We start from the raw sequence: 21,198 nt of genomic DNA on the forward strand, positions 1-21,198 counted from the left end.
GGAGCCTGTGCCCCGCACCGGGAGAGGGCACAACAGAGGGAGGCCCGCATACCACACACCCAAAAAAAAAAAAAAAAAAAAAAAAAAAGAATGCAAGGGGCTGTCAGGGACAATTTGGAAGACTTTGAAATGGGCAAAACCGATGACTGATCTGGTGTCCTGTGTGGTATGCCCTTCTGGGTCACCTCTCCCTTTCAATGTCTTTGAGCTATTGCACATCTCTGCAATAATGCCAATGATCCTTATCTATAGAAATGCAAGTGAATTGTGTCTGGCAATGTAGTCAATTACTACCCTGTGAATATCGACCAGTTTTGCATCTATTTGTAAATTCACATCAGCACTCCTAATTGCCTATATATGGGTGCTGTGTGAATTCTCCTTTGTACTGGTTCTCTCATTCATTAATGATTCAAATTAAATTTTTGACATGTGCTCATTTTATAATTGTATAAGAGTTGTGATTTTATCTTAATTTTAAAAATTATCCTTGACCAGGAGTGACTTTTCATGAACCCACTCTATAGATCACAAGCTTCCTGTTCTTTTGAACCAGGCTTAATAATCCAAACAGATTTATAAGGAGTGATGTGAGCGGCCAAAATGGGAGAAATTAATGCATTATCTGAATCTGCTGATTAATATAAACTGTCAACCTTATCAGAGAGAAAACCTACCACAGTCAATGTAGGATGGAAAGTTTCAGGTGGGAGAAAAACAAGTGGACTGAGAGTCAGCCTCCCTGTGTAACTGCTCCGAGCCTCCACTTTCTACTTGTGAGTTCTTGGACTTGGCTCTCCCTCCCTCCCCTCAAAAGGGTAAAGGACCATAAACTGTCTCATTGGAATGTGAACGAAACAGCTAGATGTCCATTTGCTATGCTTGGACACCTATTCCATTTCTAGACTGGGAGGAAGGTAAGAATCTAAATATGCTTCTGCGATGAATTTCCACTTCTTTTGTAATGGGGTTTGCAATTGGCTCGCATTTGGCACCTCTTAAAATAATTCTCTTGTTCTATAGTTTAACCTATTCTTCCGTTATCCTTTCCTCCCTGGAAATAGAGAATAGAATGACTGCTCACTATCTAAGCCACACAGGCACCCATGTCCCCTCTATCTGGAAGCCTTGGCTAGGCTGTGATGCCACCTCCTTGAAAAGCCTTCCCTGGCTTCCCAAGGCTGCTTCAATGCCTTCCTTTTTTTAAGATTAAATGAAATGATGTATTATAAAGAACTTGATACATAGTAGATGCTCCCTAAATATTAGTTTCCTTCCTCTCTTCCTTTTAAGTTTTAGGTCACAATCCTATTCTGCAGTGGGATGATGTGGTCGGAAGCATTGATTCTTCCTAGGTGATGCTTCAATGCCTTCTTGAGGTGCAGTAGCAGCATCCTGGACTACATCCCCGTCCACAAGACCTCACACTGGAGGTACTTTCTTGTCTAGGGCTCTCAGCCTTATGGCCACTGGAGCTCTTTGAGAACAAGGCCTGTGAACTGTTCACCCTGCAGAGTACATGCTCATTCACCACGTGATGAGTGGTGGGTAGATGAAACAAATCCTGGAAAGAGCCATACAAGGGTTAAAATCCCTTTTAATCTGATTTCAAGTGGTGCTTTCAGTAAATCAGGAAGAGATGAATTCAGGCCACCCCATCTCCAGAGGTTCTTGTGAATATTAGCTAATGAGACAACTGGTTGCTTGGCTTTGTTCAGACTCACCCATGGAAAATTCCAGGACTCACTGCTTCCAAGAAAGAACCTGGCAATTCAAGACTCTAAATCAGGAATCTAACTTGGAGTTACAAAAGAAGATATGTTTTTCTTTTAAGGCCCCCAAATTTAGGTGTTCCGACACACACACATGGAGTGGCAATTAATTTGTATCTCCCTTAAAATTTAATAATATTCGAACAGCAGTCTCCTCATTCCCTCTCTTTTCCCATAAGAATTTTTTTCCTCTCTTTTTTTCCCCCTTATGAAACATGGCCATTATCATGTAAATCTGTCTGGGGAGAAATAATAAAAATGAAAATGATTTAGATGTGGAAAACCAAAATGGATTCTTTGGAATAGGTATGGTCACTAAAATATGTATTTGAACCTTAGAGTCTTTTATTTATTCTTGATCTTTTATTTCAGAGTCACTACCGTGTTTTAGGGGTTTGTGCTTACTCAAAGTTTTTTACATCTGCTGATTATTTAAATGGTATGTCAACTTGGCAAAGCCACTAAAGTTATTCTTATTGATTTTAAAAAGATGCATTGGTGTGAATAATAAGTGATATATCCATGAATGTTTTGCAGACTTCTGAACCCAGAAGCAGTGAGGGTAATGAGGCTGGTTACAGTGTAAATGTGGAGGGCAGGATTTACTTTCATCAAAAGGCTAAGCATGGGTTATCAAGCTTTTGCTAATACGTGTGTGTAAAAATGCAGGTGTATTTGAGTGTGCGTATGTATGTGTGTGAGTGTGTGGCTGTGTGTGAGTTTGTGTGTATCTGACTGTGAGTGTGTGGGAGTGTATGTGCATATGTGATGTGTCACACACATACACACCTGGCCAGAATGATTGACACATGACCTTTGTGAATTCACGAGGCAGTGTAGGATGATAATGAAGCCAGTCCTGATTATAATGGGGTTCTCCAGTTTGTATTTCAACTAGCATCTTAAAAAGCTTTGCTCATGAATTAAGCTGGCGTTCCATAAAGTGTAATTTTCAGGACTCCTCAAAAACTTGATAGTAAGGGTTTTTGGTGGAAATTGTCTAAGACCCTTAATGACAGAAAGTTATCTACTATACACACTCATTACACTCAGACAGAGGAACCCGGGTGTCTCTTTAACGTTATGAGACCTCAAATAATCAGCAACGGTCTGGAGAGCCCTGCATGATGGCATCACAACTTGTGTATCAGTGGTGAAATTCCATACCTAGAGCATGTCATGTCAGCAACCACAAAACCTACTCAGAAGATGAGGGACAGGGTGTCACAGCATCTTTATCACCAGACCAATTAGATAAAATCTCCTTGGATGTGCTCAAAGGTGAGACAGAGACTTAAACTGTGTTTTCTCTAGTATATATCTTTAGGGTAATGGATCAGAAGACCAGGAAATAAAACATATTGTGAAAAGATGCAAATTATAAAGAGAAGGTATCTAAAATATATTGTGTGGGCTTCCCTGGTGGTGAAGTGGTTAAGAAGCCGCCTGCCAGTGCAGGGGACAGAGGTTCGAGCCCTGGTCCGGGAGGATCCCCCATGCCACGGAGCAACTAAGCCCGTGCGCCACAACTACTGAGCCTGTGCTCTAAAGCCTGTGAGCCACAACTACTGAAAGCCCGCGTGCCACAACTACTGAAGCCCGCGTGCCTAGAGCCCGTGCTCTGCAACAAGAGAAGCTACCACAATGAGAAGCCTGTGCACTGCAATGAAGAGTAGCCCTCGCTCGCTGCAACTAGAGAAAGCCCGTGCGCAGCAACGAAGACCCAACGCAGCCAGAAAAAAATATATATATATTGTGCACCTCACTCTGTCCTGGGCATGAAATCTCACTTTTTTTTTTTTTTTTTTTTTTTACTTTGTCTCATTAAATACTCTGTCTCCCTAGGAAGGAGAAAACAGAGGCCGCAAGAGATTAAAGTTTGCTCAAACTGATGTAGCTAGCATGTGTCAGAGCTGGAAGGCAGACCCAGGTGTGACTCTTAGACACTGCTCCTTTCTGCCCTATGCCCTTGTTCTCTCCCACGCTCTGCCCATGACGGTGGGAAGATTATCATGATCTGTAAGTTCCAGAGATTTGGGGAGGTAATAGCAGCTGAATTTATGAAGGAAGTTTGCCCTGAAACTGTAGCAAAGCTGACTGTGTGAAGCCTCTGCCTTTAGACAGCGTTTGGAGACCAGTGATGGGACCACAGAAATTCTAAGAGGAGTACCACTGCCCTAAGAATAAGGAGGTAGCGCTCTGTGCTCCTCCTCTCTAAGGCTCACTCCTCCATGCACAAACTGCGTTTGGCTTAGCAGGGCTTCTGCCAAATTGTCTTAAACTCTTGTTCTCTGTGAATATGACTATGGGCTACTTTTGGTCTCTTTTCTACAGTTCCTTCCGGACAAATCATATTCATCCTGGGCTCAAGGTCCATCTCCTCCAGGAAATAGGTCCTGGTTAAACCCTCTGAGCTGGGTTTGCTTCCTCTTTTATAGTTTCCATTATGTTATCATGGACTTTCTTTGCCCACTAATTGTATATGCCAGGCACGACACTGGTTCATTCATTTAATCTCAATACTCATTCATTCATTCATGAAATATTTATTAAGCATCTACTATATCTCAAGAACTGTACTACACTCCAGGGACAGAAGGGTTCGCACATACAGACTCGTTCTCATGGGTTTTACAAGGGAGATAGAAGTCAACCAAGTAAGTCAAGAAGTATATAGATACAAGATGAGATAAGTACTTTGAAGAAAAGAAATACGGTGTCATGAAAGTATGTAACAGAGGATCTCACCCAGGTTGTGCGTATCAAGAAAGGCTGCACCAAGGAAGAGAAATCTGAGCCAAGATCTAGTGGGTGCATAACAGTCAACTGGAAGAAGGTGTGTGCATGTGTGTGTGAGATGGTGGTGGTGGTGCGCGGCTAGGAGGGTGAGGGGAGAGGAGGAGCAGACTGCAGGAAGAGAAATTCCTTGGCAGGTGATAGTGTGGTCCTTTTGGGGAACAAAAGATGGAGCAGAGAGGTGAGGGGAACAATGGTGCAAGACAAAGCAGAGAGAAGTCACCAGGGATGAGACTGTGCGGGTCCCGGAGGTCCCTGTAAATATTCTGGTCTTGACCCAAGGAAGTGGGAGGACATTAGAGAGTTTTAAACAAAGATTTGAGTGTCATGAGCAGATCTAAGGCAGGCACAGTGATTATCTCCTTTCACAAGTGTAGAAGCAGAGGCTCAGATGGCTTGTGGAACTTTCTCAGGCTTCATGGGGGTCACACAGCTACGTGAGTGGCTTGGCTAGGGCTTAAATCCAGGTCAAGTGATGCCCACACTCTTTATTCCTGAACATACGGTGAATCCATGTCGTATGCCATTCTTTCTCTCTCACTTCTTAAGTCTGAAAAGGAAGCATCTACCTCTGAAGTATGAACAGAGCTGACTGGAACCAATATTATGAAGCTCCTACTATGTTATCTTATTTAATCTCAGCCATCCTACAAGGGCAGGGCTTATTATCACTATTTTCAAGATGAGAAAACAGAGGTTCAGAAAGTTAGGTAAGATGCCCTATTGTCAGAAAATAGAGATGAGAATGTATTTTGTTAGAAGGATTTTTTTTTCTACCACATGGTTTAAGGAGAAAAAGATAATTCACAAAGCCCCAGTTCATTCAAGGAATGATACTAAATCCCCGATGCATTGCCTTACACATTCTAAATCAAGAGCTTGGCTTTTAAAATGGGAACCTACAATCTCTTTGCAAAAAAAATGAGTATGATTTATCACTCCAATCTTGCAGTCTATGTAACACAGACATTTCACTTCTGGGAGTGAACAGTCCTAGTCTGCCTCGAAGCAGACTGTAAACGTTTGATTCATGACCAGACAACTTGACTTTTAAAGGCCTGTAACTGCCTAACCTAAGCACAAAAACTTACAACCACCGCCAGGCAGCTAGACTTTACTCCTCAGCACCCCAATAATAGTCTAGATTTCTCTGGAGTTATTTTTTCCATCTGATGACTTCAGAACAATCTTCTAATAGAAAACTGTGGGATCTGCATAAAGGGGAGTTGTTAAACTTTAAATTCTAGACACCCAAATGATAATCTCAAGAAGGACCCAGTATACTATTTATTGCAAAGTAAATACAAGTCACCCTTGTCTTCATCAGCAGATAGATAATGTGGACTGTCAGTTGAGGGCAAGGCACCACCTCAGCGATGAATTCTAGGCAGGCTCTGCCTAGCAGAATTTGCTGTATCTTTGATGGCATAGGGCTTCACCTGACAAATGCCATCTCATCCTGCTGCACCTAAGCCAGGCTGTTTAGGTAATGTTTACAGCTCCAGCCAGTGAGTCCAGCATGGTGATTCTTCCTTAAGGATGGAGAACATTCAGATGTACAATAACCTAATTGTCTAAAGGAATCTAAGGAGTTAGGAACCAGGCCTGAACTCTGCCCTGGAAAGGTCCACGAATACTGAAAACTGACCTTGGGTGTGAGCGGGGGAGTTCCCAGACTCCTGCAGGACACCCACATCTGCTACGGAGTCCCACTGGGTGTTGCACCAGAAGGGGCAGCTGAGCTGCCAACGTTGACCCCGGTGGCATATGGGACCTGGGAAACAGGGTCTAAATGGAGGTTTTTGGTAGCTCTCTCCTTTAAGGGGCTTTGGGGAAAGTGGAAGAGAAGGCTGATTTCACTGAGGAGGAACTATATTCAGGCAAAAGCCAGAGGGACCATGCCGGGGAAATGGCACAGACCTGTGCCATGCGGAAATGTTCAAAGAGCTCCAGGGTGGAGACAAGGCGTTCCAGAGCCGTCTTCAGGGATGATCGGTGACTGATAACTTGACCTACATGGCATTCGGACAAGTGGAGTCTGCCATAAAAATGGATGCTATTTCCCTAATACTCTGACATTTAAGTGGTCTTCTGTGCTGATTTCTCTGTCCATGCTCTTCAGAAGAGGAAAGAACCCATCTCTAAGGGCCCATGTGGCTACAAAAGCAGCCCCTTGTATCCTGCTCTAGGACTGGATAACACCAAAGCTTTCTCCTGAGATTACTTGTGTTTTGAGTCATAAATGGAGCGACGGAGTGAGTTCTTTTCTTTGAGATAAGCCAGTGAACACGACATTGCAAACACCTTACTGACTACCAGTTCCTGAGTGTTTACCATGACGGTGCTGTATGTTTTAGGAACCTTATTCATTTCACCCTCACAAGTGCCTTAAGGGGAAAAGGTCATTATTATTCGTTTATAAGTAAGGAAACCAGCGTAATGAGATGTTCAGACACTGCTTAAGGTCACACAGCAAGTAGGGTGTGAACACAGGACTGACTCCAGTCACACTACCCCTGAAACGCGAAGAGACTGTGGTCCAGAGAAGGACCTCACGAGGGCCCCGAGGCTCACCTGCTCCTCCCGTTTCAGTTACCATGAAGTGGGATGGTTCCTGAAACAGAAGTAGCTCCAGGTAGGAGCCAGGGGGAGCTGCCAGTCTCCAGCAGGGGGAACAAAGAGTTTTAATTTGATTGGTCGATCAGTGTTAATTTGGGAAGTAAGTACATTTTTGGTTCCCTATTAGACCCCACATCTGTTGCTCAACCTTCATGAAAACTCTCAGCAGCAGCTCTGGTGACAAAGTGCTAACCGTGTTTCTTTTTTTTTCGGCGGTACGCGGGCCTCTCACTGTTGTGGCCTCTCCCGTTGTGGAGCACAGGCTCCGGACGCGCAGGCTCAGCGGCCATGGCTCACGGGCCCAGCCGCTCCGCGGCACGTGGGATCTTCCCGGACCGGGGAACGAACCCGTGTCCCCTGCATCGGCAGGCGGACTCTCAACCACTGCGCCACCAGGGAAGCCCTAACCGCGCTTCTTAAAGTGTGGTCCCTGGACCAGCAGCATCAGCACCACTTGCAGACCAGTTAGAAATGCAGATTCTCAAGCCCCACCCCAGATGTGCTGAGTCACAAACTCCCGGGATAAGGTCCAGCGATCTGTGTTAACCAGCCCTGCACACTAACATTTGACAATCGTTGCTCTAAGACATTTGGAGGTAGCGCAGATTGAATTATATTTTTTCACATGGAACGATACTGACTTAAAATTTTTCTTTCATTCTTTTTTTCCTTTAAAAATATTTTTACCTCATTTCCAGATCTTCATTCTCTTGTGGTGTAAATTTGTACAAGGCAACATAGGTGTTCATCTGTAATTGGTCTTTAGAGAGATGTCCCTGAAAGAGAAAATAAAAGAGAAGTGAGAGGAGGAAGGAGGAAGAAATGGAGAGAAGAAAGAAAATAGGAAATGGAGAAGTTAAATGTAATTCCAGTGTATGGATCTTAAGTGTTAAAATACCTAACTGTTATTAAATACTTTGTTCCAAACCTAGATTTATTTTTAATTTCTTGGCTGAGTTTGACTTCACCACAAACTATTTGAAAACATTTACGTAGAACTCTTTGTCAGAAATACTGCAATTTTCTTCAAATCAATTTTTTTCTTTGATATAGTTGTTCATGAAAGGTGGGCCCAGGCAAGAGAATATTCTCTCTATAGACAGGAGACATGTGAATAGTAGTAAACAACTTCCATTTCCTAAAATGGACTTTTTTTCAGTTAGCCTACAATTTTGTATCTAGCATATCAAAGGGATCTGGGTATATTCATCCAGAAATTCGTTCATTCATGTTGTGGAAAAATTACAGATTTGGGCATTAGACTGATTTAATTTATGTTATGGTATCACCATCTACTGGCTATGAAACTTTGCAGTAATGATGATAAAAGCTACCATTTTTTATGGCTTACTGTGTGCCAGGTATTATGGTACATGGATTAGCATACTCAAAACTCACAACAGCCCTGTGAGGTCGATTCCATTGTGTCCCCGATTTGTACACTATACAAGAGTCTTACAGGTATTGTGTAAACATTAGCTATTATTATTAACTACATAAATGTTAATCCTATATAAATGTTTATGCTTTATAACATACATAATTTAAAATTATATAATATGTAACAGATATTGTATGTTGTAACATTATATATGTATACACTATTTATGTAATATATAATTGTATAATATATTTAAATGCATAATATAATAAATATATGCCATATATAGAAAACATAAACAAAAGTTGTACACAACTACATTCTTTTTATCTGTGATTCACTCTGCTATCCAAAGCTCAAGTACTTTATGAAATATTATTCTATTCTAATTGCATATGTAAATTAATATAAAATGTAATAAATATACACTTATGTACTTGAAAATAGTCATATTACATAATTATATAATTAACACACTGTAGAGCATATATCAATTTGTATGTGACATACATAACAGAAACAAAAGCATACAGTATAATGCTTATCCTTTGTACCCTGGATGCACTGTAGTATTTGTTTTGCTTGATGCTGTCTGTGCTATGTACCTCATGCTACATTATTCTCTAAAAATGCTGGTCTGGGCCCCCCTAAATCAATTTCATGACCCACTTGGGTGGTGACCTACAGAATGATCTAAGGACCCTGTCTGGTCTGTTTTCCAAGACATCCATGAATACCTGGTGGTTTATGTTCTTTGCTTGGTCTCTGAAATCGTCAGTGCCATTTTCTGGATACGTGAACACTGAAAGAGACAAGAAAAAGCAGGAGCTTTATGAATCCAGTCACCATGTTTTTTGGAAACATGCTTGAAAGATGTAGCTTTATTTATTCCCAGCACTATACCTTCGACTTGACCTCTCCCCGCCTTCACCGCATCCTCAGTGACCCAGCTCTCCTGTCATCTTCCACGTGATGCTCGCCCTGTCTCCCTTGAGCATCCTGCACCACCCTCTCTGCACGCCCACACCTTCGTACAGGCCTCCAGGCCAGCACGCATCCTCCTGCACTGCTTGGTCTCATTTGGCAGAGTTCTTCTCAGGAGCAGAAACCATGTCATTAATCTTTGTTAAATGTATCAAATCATTTGTTAAGGGGATGGTAGGTGAGGTATGGCCCCATTTAATTGTATTTGAAGTTCAGTTTTTCAAATATCAGATTCTTTGATCTCTATTCAATATCTTGACTCTAGTTTCTTAATGATTTCTACATTCTATTTGCAGAGTAAAGCTTTAGTTTTAAACTTCAAAATACCTTCTCAAACTCTTATTGTCAATGCATTGGGGCTGCTGTTGAGAAAGAAAATTAAAGAGTGGTTTCTCATTCAGTTTGTTCTTAGAATACGTAATTCTCTGCCTTTTGCATTTAAGCAGCCACTCTGTGGCCTTCGCTGAAGAAAAAGGCTTCTTACAATGGGCAGTTTTCACTGTCCACACACACAGCTGTGGGAGGTCCCTGATGGGTATGGGGGGCTCTGCCTTAGCTAGTTCAATCAGTCACAATTATCTCAGAGACCAACATCATGTATCCTCCTCAAATAAAAATAAAAGGTAGCAAGTGTTTCCGAGTCTATACAATAGGGTTGTAGTGTTGAAATTAATCTACCTTTTAGATGACTTGACATTCAAAAATAACACATTAGTCTTCCCTTTGGTCCTCCTTCAGAGGATCAAGGATACCAGCAGAGGAAGAGAAACACACCACGGAAAACTCTGTACCCTCTTTCATTTAGTGCATCGACAACCTCCACTGTCCTTAAAATGGACTCCATAACTGTGATGTAGAAAACACACTTCAGAACAAGAGCCCCTGTAAATGTACTGATGCTTAGCAAACATCTGTTGCCCATGGTTTATAGTTCCAGAGCCTGTGGGTGCAATTCCATTATCCCTAGGAAGCCAATATGCAGTCACTGGAGGTGCTCTGCTTTGTAGGAAAATGGAAAATGAAGGGCCTTGTCTGCCTCAATATTTGGCTACGCAACTTCCCTGTTTAAAAAGAGTAGAGACGAGCAACACTTTTCTCTGGTTTTAAGTGATTACCTGAAATCTTGGCATAATTTGATTCCATAAGTATAAAACTGGATACATTTAAACAATACTGAATGTTTGAATGGAAACATGGGAAGAGCATCTTAGAAAATTCTTGATTGATCTAAAAGGGGGACGACATAAGGTACCCATGCAATATTCAGTTTGACTGATTTTATAATTTTGTAATTTCACATCATTTTAGCTTTTCATTGACTATCCATTAGCCATCACAAAAATGTGTATCATTTTGTGAACTATGCTGAAAATTATTTGAAGTGACTCCCAATGTGTTTTCAGCTATATGGTTGCAAACAGAACTGGAACACTGCCAAAAAAAAAAAAAAAGATTTAAAAAAAAACCCATTCCTTCTGGCTATTTCTAAGACTTTGATTTGAGGGGAAAGGCATAAAGAAAGGTAACTATTTTACCGAAAAAATGTATCAGACACCTTTTATGTTTGGTACTTTTAATTTATTTCATTAAAAATAATTTGACTGTTGATTTCACCCATGGACACGCTCAAAATCTATGTCCATTACCCAAGCATATTTTCTAATATTACAGATGCAAAGTGAATCTTTAGTTTTTGCTAGTCCCCAAAGAGCTTTCCTCTTTTCCTTTTCTATATTCTGTTTTTATTTTTTATTTTGCAGTCCCGGGAGTCCCATGTCTGCCTCAAGATGATGATTTGGTTTTTCTTCTTTAGCCTGGTCATGTACAAGTTACATTATCAGCTTATTTGACACTGACTCACATTTGCATCCCCAGAATAAGTTCAACTTGGTAATTATGCACTGCTTTTCTAAAATGCATTATTGGATTCAGTGCACTAAGATGATTTTGTTTCAGATTTCTGCATCCATATTCACGAGGGCGACTAGCCAGCGATTTTGTCTTAGGCTGTCTTCCTTTGATTTTGAGGTCAGTATTATACCAGTCCCATAAATTAAGTTAGAGAATGCTGCTGCCCGTCCTCCTGTGCACCTCCTGTTGTCCTGAAAGAGCTTATGTAATCTGAAATTTTTACCTTCCTCAAATGTTTTTTTAAAATAAATTTATTTATTTATTTGTTTATTTTTGGCTGCGTTGGGTCTTCATTGCTGCCTGCGGGCTTTCTCTAGTTGCGGCGAGCGGGGGCTACTCTTCGTCGCCGTGTGCGGGCTTCTCATTGTGGTGGCTTCTCTTTGTTGCCGAGCACCGGCTCTAGGCGCGCGGTCTTCAGTAGCTGTGGCTCGCTGGCTCTAGAGCTCCAGCTCAGTAGTTGTGGCGCAGAGAAGTCCCTCTACCTAACATTTAAGGAGGGACTTCTCTGGTGGTGCAGTGGTTAGGGATCCGCCTGCCAATGCAGGGGACACGGGTTTGAGCCCTTGTCTGGGAAAATCCCACATGCTGCAGAGCAACTAAGCCCGTGCACCACAACTACTGAACCTGTGCTCTAGAGCCAGTGAGCCACAAGTACTGAGCCCACGTGCCACAAGTACTGACGCCCGCGTGCCTAGAGCCTGTGCTCTGCAACAAGAGAAGCCACCACAATGAGAAGCCTGTGCACCGCAACGAAGAGTAGCCCCCGCTCGCCGCAACTAGAGAAAGCCTGCGCGCAGCAACGAAGACCCAAGGCAGCCAAATATAAATAAATAAATAAATAAATTTATTTAAAAAAATGTTTGGTAGAGTTTATTTATAAAGTTGTCTGGGATAAAGTTGTCTGGGCCTGGTATTTTTGTTGTGCAAAATCTTAAAATATTGAGTGTTTCTACCATAACTGGAAGCAAAGTCAAGTTCTCTACGTATTTCTGTTTCCTCGAGTCAGACTTCGGTCATCGATAAGTTTCTTGGCATCTGTCCATTTAGAAAGTTTTAAATGTATTGGTGTGAAGTTGGTTATAAGATTCTTTCTTGTCAACCTCTGTAACAGTCCTCCTTTTTAATTACTTTTTGTTTCACCTCTCTCTCTCTTATTCTTAAAAAATTATTAGTGATTTTAAATTTTATTTTTTTTAAAGAACTGTTCTTAGAATTTATTGACCTACCTGTGTCATTTAATAATTTCTTCTCTTGTCTTTATTAATGCCTTCCTTCTGCATTCTTTGGGTTTGTTCTATTTCTTTTTCTGACTTATTGAATATGATGCTTAGATTATACTTTTCAGCTTTTATTTTTTAGTGGAATAATTTTAGCACTAAATACCCTAGGCACAATTTTAGCTGCATCCCACAAGTTGTGATAGGTAGTGTTTTTATTATTATTCAGTTTAAAATATATTTCAATTTTCATTATGACTTCTTTTTTTGACATATGAGCTTTTTAAAAATATGTTTTTAATTTCCTAAAGTATGGGTTTTCCTAGTTATATTTTGAATATTGATTTCTATCTTGTTTGCATTGTAGTCAGAAAGATGTGTTCTGTATCATATTAATTCTGTGAAATGTGTGAAGCTTGCAGTATGGTCCAGTAGGTGAGCAATTTTATTTATTTTTTTGCTGCAATGTGTGGCATACAGGATCTTAGTTCCCTGACCAGGGATTGAACCCATGCTCCTGCAGTGGAAGTGCGGAGTCTTAACCACTGGACTGTCAGGGAAGTGTCAGTAATTTTTATAATAGTTCCATACATTCTTAAGAAGAATTCCCATTTGTTAGATGGAGTGTCCTTTTAATTTTAATTTATTTTTTTATTATCTTATTTTTTAATTGAAGTATAGTTAGTTTACAATATTGTGTTAGTTTCAGGTGTACAGCCAAGTGATTCAGATATGTATTCTTTTGGAGCATCCTTTTAAAGTCAATTAGATTTGGATTGTCAAGTGTGTCCTCAGATCCTCCATGTCTGTACTGAATCTTTTTGTTTATCTGATTTGCCAGTGACTGAGAGGAGTGTTAAAATCTCTCATTATGAAGTGCGATGCCAATTTCCTAATAGTTCTGTCAATTTCTCCTTGAGTTTTTGTCATTTTGAGTCTATGTATTAGATAGATGCTTCTCTCTCTGCTCATGACCTTGCTTCCAGTGGAGTTTCTGGCAGTTAAGCCAAAGGTGAAGACCAACAAATTTGCCCATGTATATTTCTGATGCACCCAAGAATAGTGTTGAAAACAACCACCAGAAACACTCAGACCTGCCCAAGAGCTTTTATAATATAAGAGAGAAAGCAGAGACTGCACTCTTAGCACTAAAGACATGAGTATGAATTGTACCTTCTTCTGAGGTGGCCTTGGAAGTATTTCTCAAGGATTTTGACATAACATCTGGCTGGCAGAAATAAAACCTGTGTGCCCTATGTACATTTTAGAACATACATGAAACAGGTAAAGCAGAACCGGAAGCTCTCCTTGCCAAGAATGTGAGAAGACGAGTGGGAACTTGGACTATATAAGCAGGGTGTTTTCTCTATGTTGTTTCTCAAACTACATGGACAGAGCATTAAATCCAAATCAAAGGAACACGTTTTGAAGCAACCTGATGCATAATTAATCCCTCTTCCTTCTAAGAGTGCACGTGAAGAAAGCTACTGCTGATCAAAGGAATAGTTAATAGATCTCCAAAGCTTTTTAGAAGTTTATCACTTGCTAAGTTCTTTCAACAGATTTCTTTGAATAAGACTGTGAAAATGCCCCTTAACATGAAAGAGACAGCAAATCATCAACTTTGTGTCCTTGACTGTATTACTCCACGTCTCAATTTCCTTATCTATCCAGCATTTGTTGCGTGTATATGTCTGTGTGTCCCTGTTTGTGTGTGTATATTGGAGGAGAGGGGTTAGACTAAATGGCCTCTAATCTGGCTTCTCAAACGTTAACAAGCATATGAATCACAGGTCCATATGGAAATTCTGATTTTTCAGGTCTGGGGCAGCCTGAGATTCTGCATTTCTAACAGGCTCTCAAGTTCTGCCAGACCGCTGATCCATGGGCCACATGTGGATTAGTGAGGCTCTAGGCTGCATCTCTGACACTTCATGACCTGACGAGGACTTCATTAATAGCAATGGTGCTTCATACTGATGATCCCAAAATACAGCTGTTCACATTATAAAACCCTAAGAAGACCATTTTTGAGTAAAGAAATCCCCAGGGCAAAAAGAGACCTCAGCTACTGAGGAATGGGTGACAGCATCCATAAAGCTGGACCAGGATGGTAGAGGCAGAGAGGGAAGATGTGGGCCCATGCTGGGTGTGATTTTGAAGAGCAGCAGATAAGATCTGCCAACAGATTGGATAAGAGGTGTGAGAAGAAGGGTGTCAAGGCTGATGCCAAAAGTCTTGGCCTGATCATCTAGTAAAATGGCGTTCCCCTGGGGCTTCCCTGGTGGCGCAGTGGTTGAGAGTCCGCCTGCCGATGCAGGGGACGCGGGTTCGTGCCCGGGTCCGGGAAGATCCCACATGCCGCGGAGCGGCTGGGCCCGTGAGCCATGGCCACTGGGCCTGCAAGTCCGGAGCCTGTGCCCCGCAACGGGAGAGGCCACAACAGTGAGAGGCCCGCGTACCACAAAAAAAAAAATAAATAAATAAATAAAAAAATGGCGTTCCTACAACTGAGCAGGAACAACTGAGGAAGAGCTGGTTTCGGCAGGCAGGGGTGGGGTGTGAGTGAGGGAATCAAGAGTCCATTTGGGTGTGTTAACTTGAAGATGCCTGTTCTCCATTCAGATGGCCGTTTCCAGTAGGCTACAGGCATCCAGAGGCAGCAAAGAGGCCTAATGCTAGGAATGAAGTTTTAGAGTCATCAGTGTATAGATAGTATTTACCTTTGTTATCTCATTTAAAGATCACAACACCCTATGGATTTGTGTTATTATTATCCTCATTTTAGAGGTGAGGTGACTGAAGCAGAGAGAGGCGAGGTCTCTTGAAGACCACATGATCACTAAGTGACGTCCAGCATCTACCTCCACAGCAAGGAGGGGCCAAGGACCAAACATGTCCGGTGCAATTAATGATGAGGATGCCCCCTGCGATTTGATGAGAAGCATCAGGGGAAGAAGGCAGGCAAAACTCAGACTCAGGGGACAGAACAGCTGACAGACTTGCAGCACTGAAATGCAGCTCTGGCTTTCATTCCAGCCTCTGGTGAGTTTGGTCCTAAGATACTGACAAACTCCAGGGTTGCTCACCAAATTCAGTTGCTGGATCTGCAATGGTGGACAGAAGTGGGCTGGGAGGTCCTGCAGGGTTACTGCTCTGCCACAAGGTCCTCTGGCAGCTGGCACTCTCTGATTTGTCTTTCTAATGGCACTGCTAAGTGCTTGACGGATGTCTGCACTGATCTGAAAGTAGTGTTTTCCCCATTTGATGCCAAAGACTTCTTACCCTAGCAGTGTGCTTTAGCAGCTGTGGGTGGCCTTGGCAAAGGGGGTCCTAATGGACGCTGACGCTTATTTAGAAAGGAGGGTCATGGGGCGCTGCCTGAGGGAATCGCAGAGGCCCCATCCTAACTAGAGAAGAGAATGAATGGATTCCTAGAGCTAAGGAAGTGAAGTGATACCTTGTAAGACAGCAGCTGACAAAGTAGCTATGGGGTATTTGATGTAGAAGTCCTGCTTCCAGTCTGGAAACGGCAGGGACATTTAGTCAAGTGGAAAATCTGTCCAAGGTGGTGCATCCCTGTGCTTCACCTGCGGGTATTAGAGCTTCGAGGGATAACTTCTGCCAGGAGAATGCATTCAGCCCAAGGTAACAACGCAGGTCAAGACCTGCAACCGTGCTGGGTTATGAGTGACCCGAGGACAGCTTTGCGACCTATGTAGTTTTGCTGCTGGTAGTAAATACTTCATAAATAGTTTTTGGATAAATGAGTGGAAATTAAGTAGCTGTTGACATCAAGAGGCTCATCAAGATTCAGGCATAAGGTGCTGGTTATGTTTCTTTAAGTTCTGGTTTAAGAGGAGGCTCTTTCTCAATGTTAGCAAGCAAAAGCATGTAGTTAGCATCTAATAAGTATTCTAGAAATTATTATAAGAAGGGCTTACGCTATTAGCATACTAAACGATATTAATAAAGAATGTCTGGCTAGACTGTGCAGATCAGTTTTTGAGTCTTAGTTATCTCTGCTGGGGAGGAGCCAAGGTGAGGCCCACACTCCCCAGCACCACCCTTCACCTGAAGTACTTCGGTGTAGCATGGAGCGATTCTCTCTGGGATGCTTTGCTATCCAGTGTAGGTCAGTGGGGGAAGTGACGTGTTAACAGAAAGGCCTGGAAGGACCTCTATGTCCTTACGGCATGAGAACTCAGAAGACAGAACTTAGGGAATGTTAAAGTCAAATCACTGAAATCCACCAGTGAGTATGCCCAGTTTCCCTCCAGAGTATCAAACACTTGCCCGGATTGAATTCCAGAGCTGGCAGAGAGAGGGGCCTGGAAGTCAGGTGTGCCTGCCTGCTGACCTGGATGACAGATGTGATTCCCGTTTGTGCTGGGCGGTGCTCGATCCCCAAGCCCCCCACTTACCGCTGTTGCTGCGTTTCCGTAGGCCATACATGCCTGCTGGCCCGTCAGCCTCTTCAGGAACCTCGACAAGATCTGAAATCTTGAAAAGAGGGAACAGCATGGAATGAGAAATGTCATTTCAGGGGCCGACTGAGCACAGATTGTGATACCAGTAGAAGAGCTAAGGTGGAATTTACATGACAGTCTTAAGAATCGCATCATTGCTCTTCTGTCTGTTCGCTTAACTTCAGAGAGGCTGTGTGCTCTCTTACGGGCACTGTCCCTCCCTCCCAGTGTCCAGAGCAGGCTCTGGGGTTGGCACATGACAGGTGAATGAGTGCCTATATGCACAGGCCACAGTTAGGCTACTTCCCAGGAAGAGACGACAGAGAGAAATCAGAATTCCTGCCCAGATCCTGTCACTTAAAATGGTCAGTAGAACTACAGCTCTTTCTAGGTGAGTGCTAAATATTAATTATAGAGAACAAGATGCACTACTGAGGGATGCATTACTTAGGTATGAGTTAAATGCTGTTTCCATTGCTGCGAAAAGTAATTGCTTTTGTAATAACAAATTCTGCCCTTTCTTGTGTATAAGAGAAGTCATAGTTATAATTTAGGTTACAGAAATAACAACAACAATAATAAAGCAGCACTCTAAATAGCTAATTGTTACCAATCATCTATCATGTGCTGTTTTTACATACTTTATATGAATCATCTCATTTATGCTTCACAATAATCCTCTGATAGGCCTATTTTTCAGATAGGAATCTGAAGCCCAGAGACAATCAAGAACTCAACTTGAGGTCTCAGAGGTCATAAGTGGTGGAGCTGGGGTTTGAACCCCTGGTGTTGTCTCCAGAGCCCAAGCTCTTTTTTTTTTTTTTAAAGTATAGTTGATTTACAATATTATGTTAGTTTCAGATGCACAGCATAATGATTCAGTACTTTGCAGATTATGCTCCATTAAAGTTATTTCAAGGCTGGGGTTTGAACCCCTGGGTTTTTTCCCAAGGCCCAAGCCTTTTTTTTTTTTTTTTAAAGTATAGTTGATTTACAATATTATGTTAGTTTCAGATGCACAGCATAATGATTCAGTACTTTGCAGATTATGCTCCATTAAAGTTATTTCAAGATAATCACTATAATTCCCTGTGCTATACAGTAAATCCTTACAGCTATCTATTTTATGTATAGTAGTCTGTATCTGTTGATCCCATATGCCTAATTTGTCCCTCTCCCCTTCCCTTTCCCCTTTTGGAACCATAAATTTGTTTTCTATATCTGTGAGTCTGTTTCTGTTTTGCATATCCGTCATTTGTATTATTTTTTAGATTCCACATATAAGTGATATCAGACAGTACTTGTCTTTCTCTGTCTGACTTATTTCACTGAGCATAACATTCTCTAGGTTCGTCTCTTAAGCACTGTGCTTCACCGAGCAGTATAGCTGGACTAGCTCACATGGGCTGGTGAGAGCCTTTAGGGTCATCACACTGGTAGCTTGAAATTGGCCACAGTGGGAATATTTACACCATGGAAATTGGCAAATGCTACAAATCGGGGTCCAGCCCTCGTTGGTCATTAAACATTTACACCACAGATCGCCTCTTTCAAAGGGTCAGATGCCCTACTTCTATCTGTGCATCTCTCGCCTCTTTAAAAGAGGAATTTAGGGGGCCTCAGAGGAGAGTCATATTTGTAAAACAATTTATTTATATCTTACTAGAGAGGAACAAGTTTGCCCTCCTAACTCTCCTCATCAGCTCTAGAGTACTTTAGTACCACCTTCCTGAGACTGATTTCTTCTTACAATTTAGCGTTAAGATTTATTTCAGCCATTCTTCCTTTCATGACACATCAGAAAGAAGAAAAAAAAATGTCACAGGGTCTCTAAGTCACTTGTACCCTGTTCCTCTGAAGCTCACTATTTCTGAATAGAAGTTGCTATTATTATGTTAATTTAATCTTACAAAACTGAAGATTATTCCTAAACTAGCTAACCAACTCCTAGAAAGTTTTCGAATTTGGTTTCTGCTGATCTTCCCAAAGCCATCACGCCTTCTATATTCTAGAACATTTGAAAGCACGAGAAAGGAAACCTAACGATTTAGAAACAGCCAGGCAGCAACTTCTCAACAATGTAAAGCAAATGCCTCTACAGCCCTGGAAGAAAAAAAAACCTTTGCTCTGTGGGAATATGTTCGCTTTAGGATATAACAATACTGCCAGGATGGTAAGAGGCTGAAGTTCATTACTACCGACCCTGCAGGAAGGAAGCAAAGTCATGTTAAAGTAGCAATCAATTGTTTCTGTTTGCTTCCACTGAGGCAAGTTGGACTCTGGGGAAAGAGTGAAGTGACAGATATTTAAGTACAATTTGATTTGTCTTTGTCTCCCTGCAGCTCTCAGAACAAAGCCTTCACAGAGCAAAATTCCAAGAAATATTTACTGATGGAACCAGTGCCAGGAAGTATAAGGGGACTATGATGAACAAACGTGTTATTGACATTGAACAAACTATGCTTTTTGCCCCTAAAACCAGTCTGTAGGGTCGAGATATTGCTAGAAATAAAGCTGTTTTAGACACGAAAGCAGACTGGACATCCCTCAATTACGCCTGGGATGGTCTTTCTGCTTGTAGCATCAGTCACAAATGTGGAGGCGAAAACGTTCACTGTCTCCCGCGGAGCGTTTCTCAGGATGTCTCCTTGCTGTGATGAGCTCAGAACCGCAGCAGCAGACATTGCTGCTCATGAGGGCAGGTCAGACCCATCTCTGGGGAGCCTTCTCTCTGCTACAGAGTTGTGTGGCATCTTGGGGCATTCATAGAAATTTTGGTTGGGACAGTCAGAGAGAGGATGACGACACCAGGTCACAGAGATGCATGCAACACTCATTTTAGATCAGGTAAAACATAGGAGAGAGGTGCTTGGGAGGGTGTGTGTCCCATGGAGGGAAGCCCCCCGCCTCCACGCCACCCCCCTCTCCCGGGGAGGGCACTGTTTGTGTGAAAGAAATCAAAGGGTGCCTCTTGCCTTAGAGAGAGAGGACTGAGAAAATGTGAGAAATGGCTGTATTCTTGAACTGGGATGTAGTTGGAAAGAGAACTGGACACAGCTGGGACTTCTCTGCTTCTGCCCCTTGTTTGGGTCGCACCTTTCTATGTGTCAGCGGATAAGCTAGTAGTGGTGGGAGGGGGAGGGAGAGAGAGTCAACGAGCCTGAGGCCAGGAGCGTGGTCTTTAGGAGGAAAGTAAAAGGATCTCTGGGGGTTGGCCCCAGAAGGTTAACCTTTAGTGGCCCAAAGGCACTTGGAGCTCCCTTTAAAGGCTGCCTGACCCCCAAGAGACTCCCCCCCGCCTGATGCATTTAGGTGGGACCCACACTCCACGGTGCCCGAGGGAGGAAGAGGACAATTACCGAGGTTCCGTGAGGTGAATTGGAGCCGCTGCCAGAGCTGCCCTTCTTTGTTCTCTGGGCCAGGGAGGTGCCGAAGCGGAGGGTCTCATAGACAGGGTCCACCTTATTGCCACAGGCTGCAGCAGAAGAGAAAGCTCACCTGAGAGAAGGGTTTCCTCATATCACGGTTGGGATAGACAACCACCTATCATACCTCCTGGGTTAATGGCATCGAAAAGTAGGTCCTGCACAACAGACCCTGTTACCCCTGGGGAAATGGGGCTTTTGTGGTCAAGTTTCCTCGCATGCTCCCCCCACGACCTGTGCCCATTTCCCAGGTCCCTCCACTGCACTCAGCCCTCTCTGCTCCCAAACTTTTGCTGATTGACTGGTTTTCCTCTTTGTTATCCACCCGCAGGACTCCAGTGCCAAGGTTCTTCCCAGAGACCAGCTTTATTTCCTCTAGTGAAAGGCCCTGCTCACCAAGGTACGAAGTCTCGTGACACAAAGTTTGCAGTAGGAGGCAACCATTTTGAAAGACTTGGACATTACCAGGCTTCCTGGGATTTCTAATTAAAAGCTTTCTAGTTTGTAAATTTCTAGTTTAAAAGTTGCTCCCCCTGCAACCACCAAAAGGCAAACATAAATGTAGAGATTTTCAGAAAGGGAGAAGAAATGGAACTGAAGGATATTGTTGAGGAATATATTCAA

General features: G+C 42.5%; 1 protein-coding gene across 2 annotated transcripts in view; it reads right to left on the reverse strand.

Moving 5' to 3' along the window:
- STAC (SH3 and cysteine rich domain) overlaps nt 1-21,198 on the reverse strand; it is a 103,307-nt gene that overhangs the window by 18,901 nt on the left and 63,208 nt on the right. For both annotated transcript variants that reach the window (XM_007115172.4, XM_007115171.4), the window contains exons 5-8: nt 20,509-20,624; nt 17,105-17,183; nt 9,306-9,370; nt 7,875-7,963 (exon numbers count right to left, since the gene is read on the reverse strand). In XM_007115172.4, coding sequence (XP_007115234.1) covers nt 7,875-7,963; nt 9,306-9,370; nt 17,105-17,183; nt 20,509-20,624 — 349 coding nt within the window. The remainder of the gene's footprint in view (nt 1-7,874; nt 7,964-9,305; nt 9,371-17,104; nt 17,184-20,508; nt 20,625-21,198) is intronic.

Source organism: Physeter macrocephalus, chromosome 18 (assembly GCF_002837175.3).
Source record: "Physeter macrocephalus isolate SW-GA chromosome 18, ASM283717v5, whole genome shotgun sequence".
In the NCBI taxonomy this organism is placed as follows: domain Eukaryota; kingdom Metazoa; phylum Chordata; class Mammalia; order Artiodactyla; family Physeteridae; genus Physeter; species Physeter macrocephalus.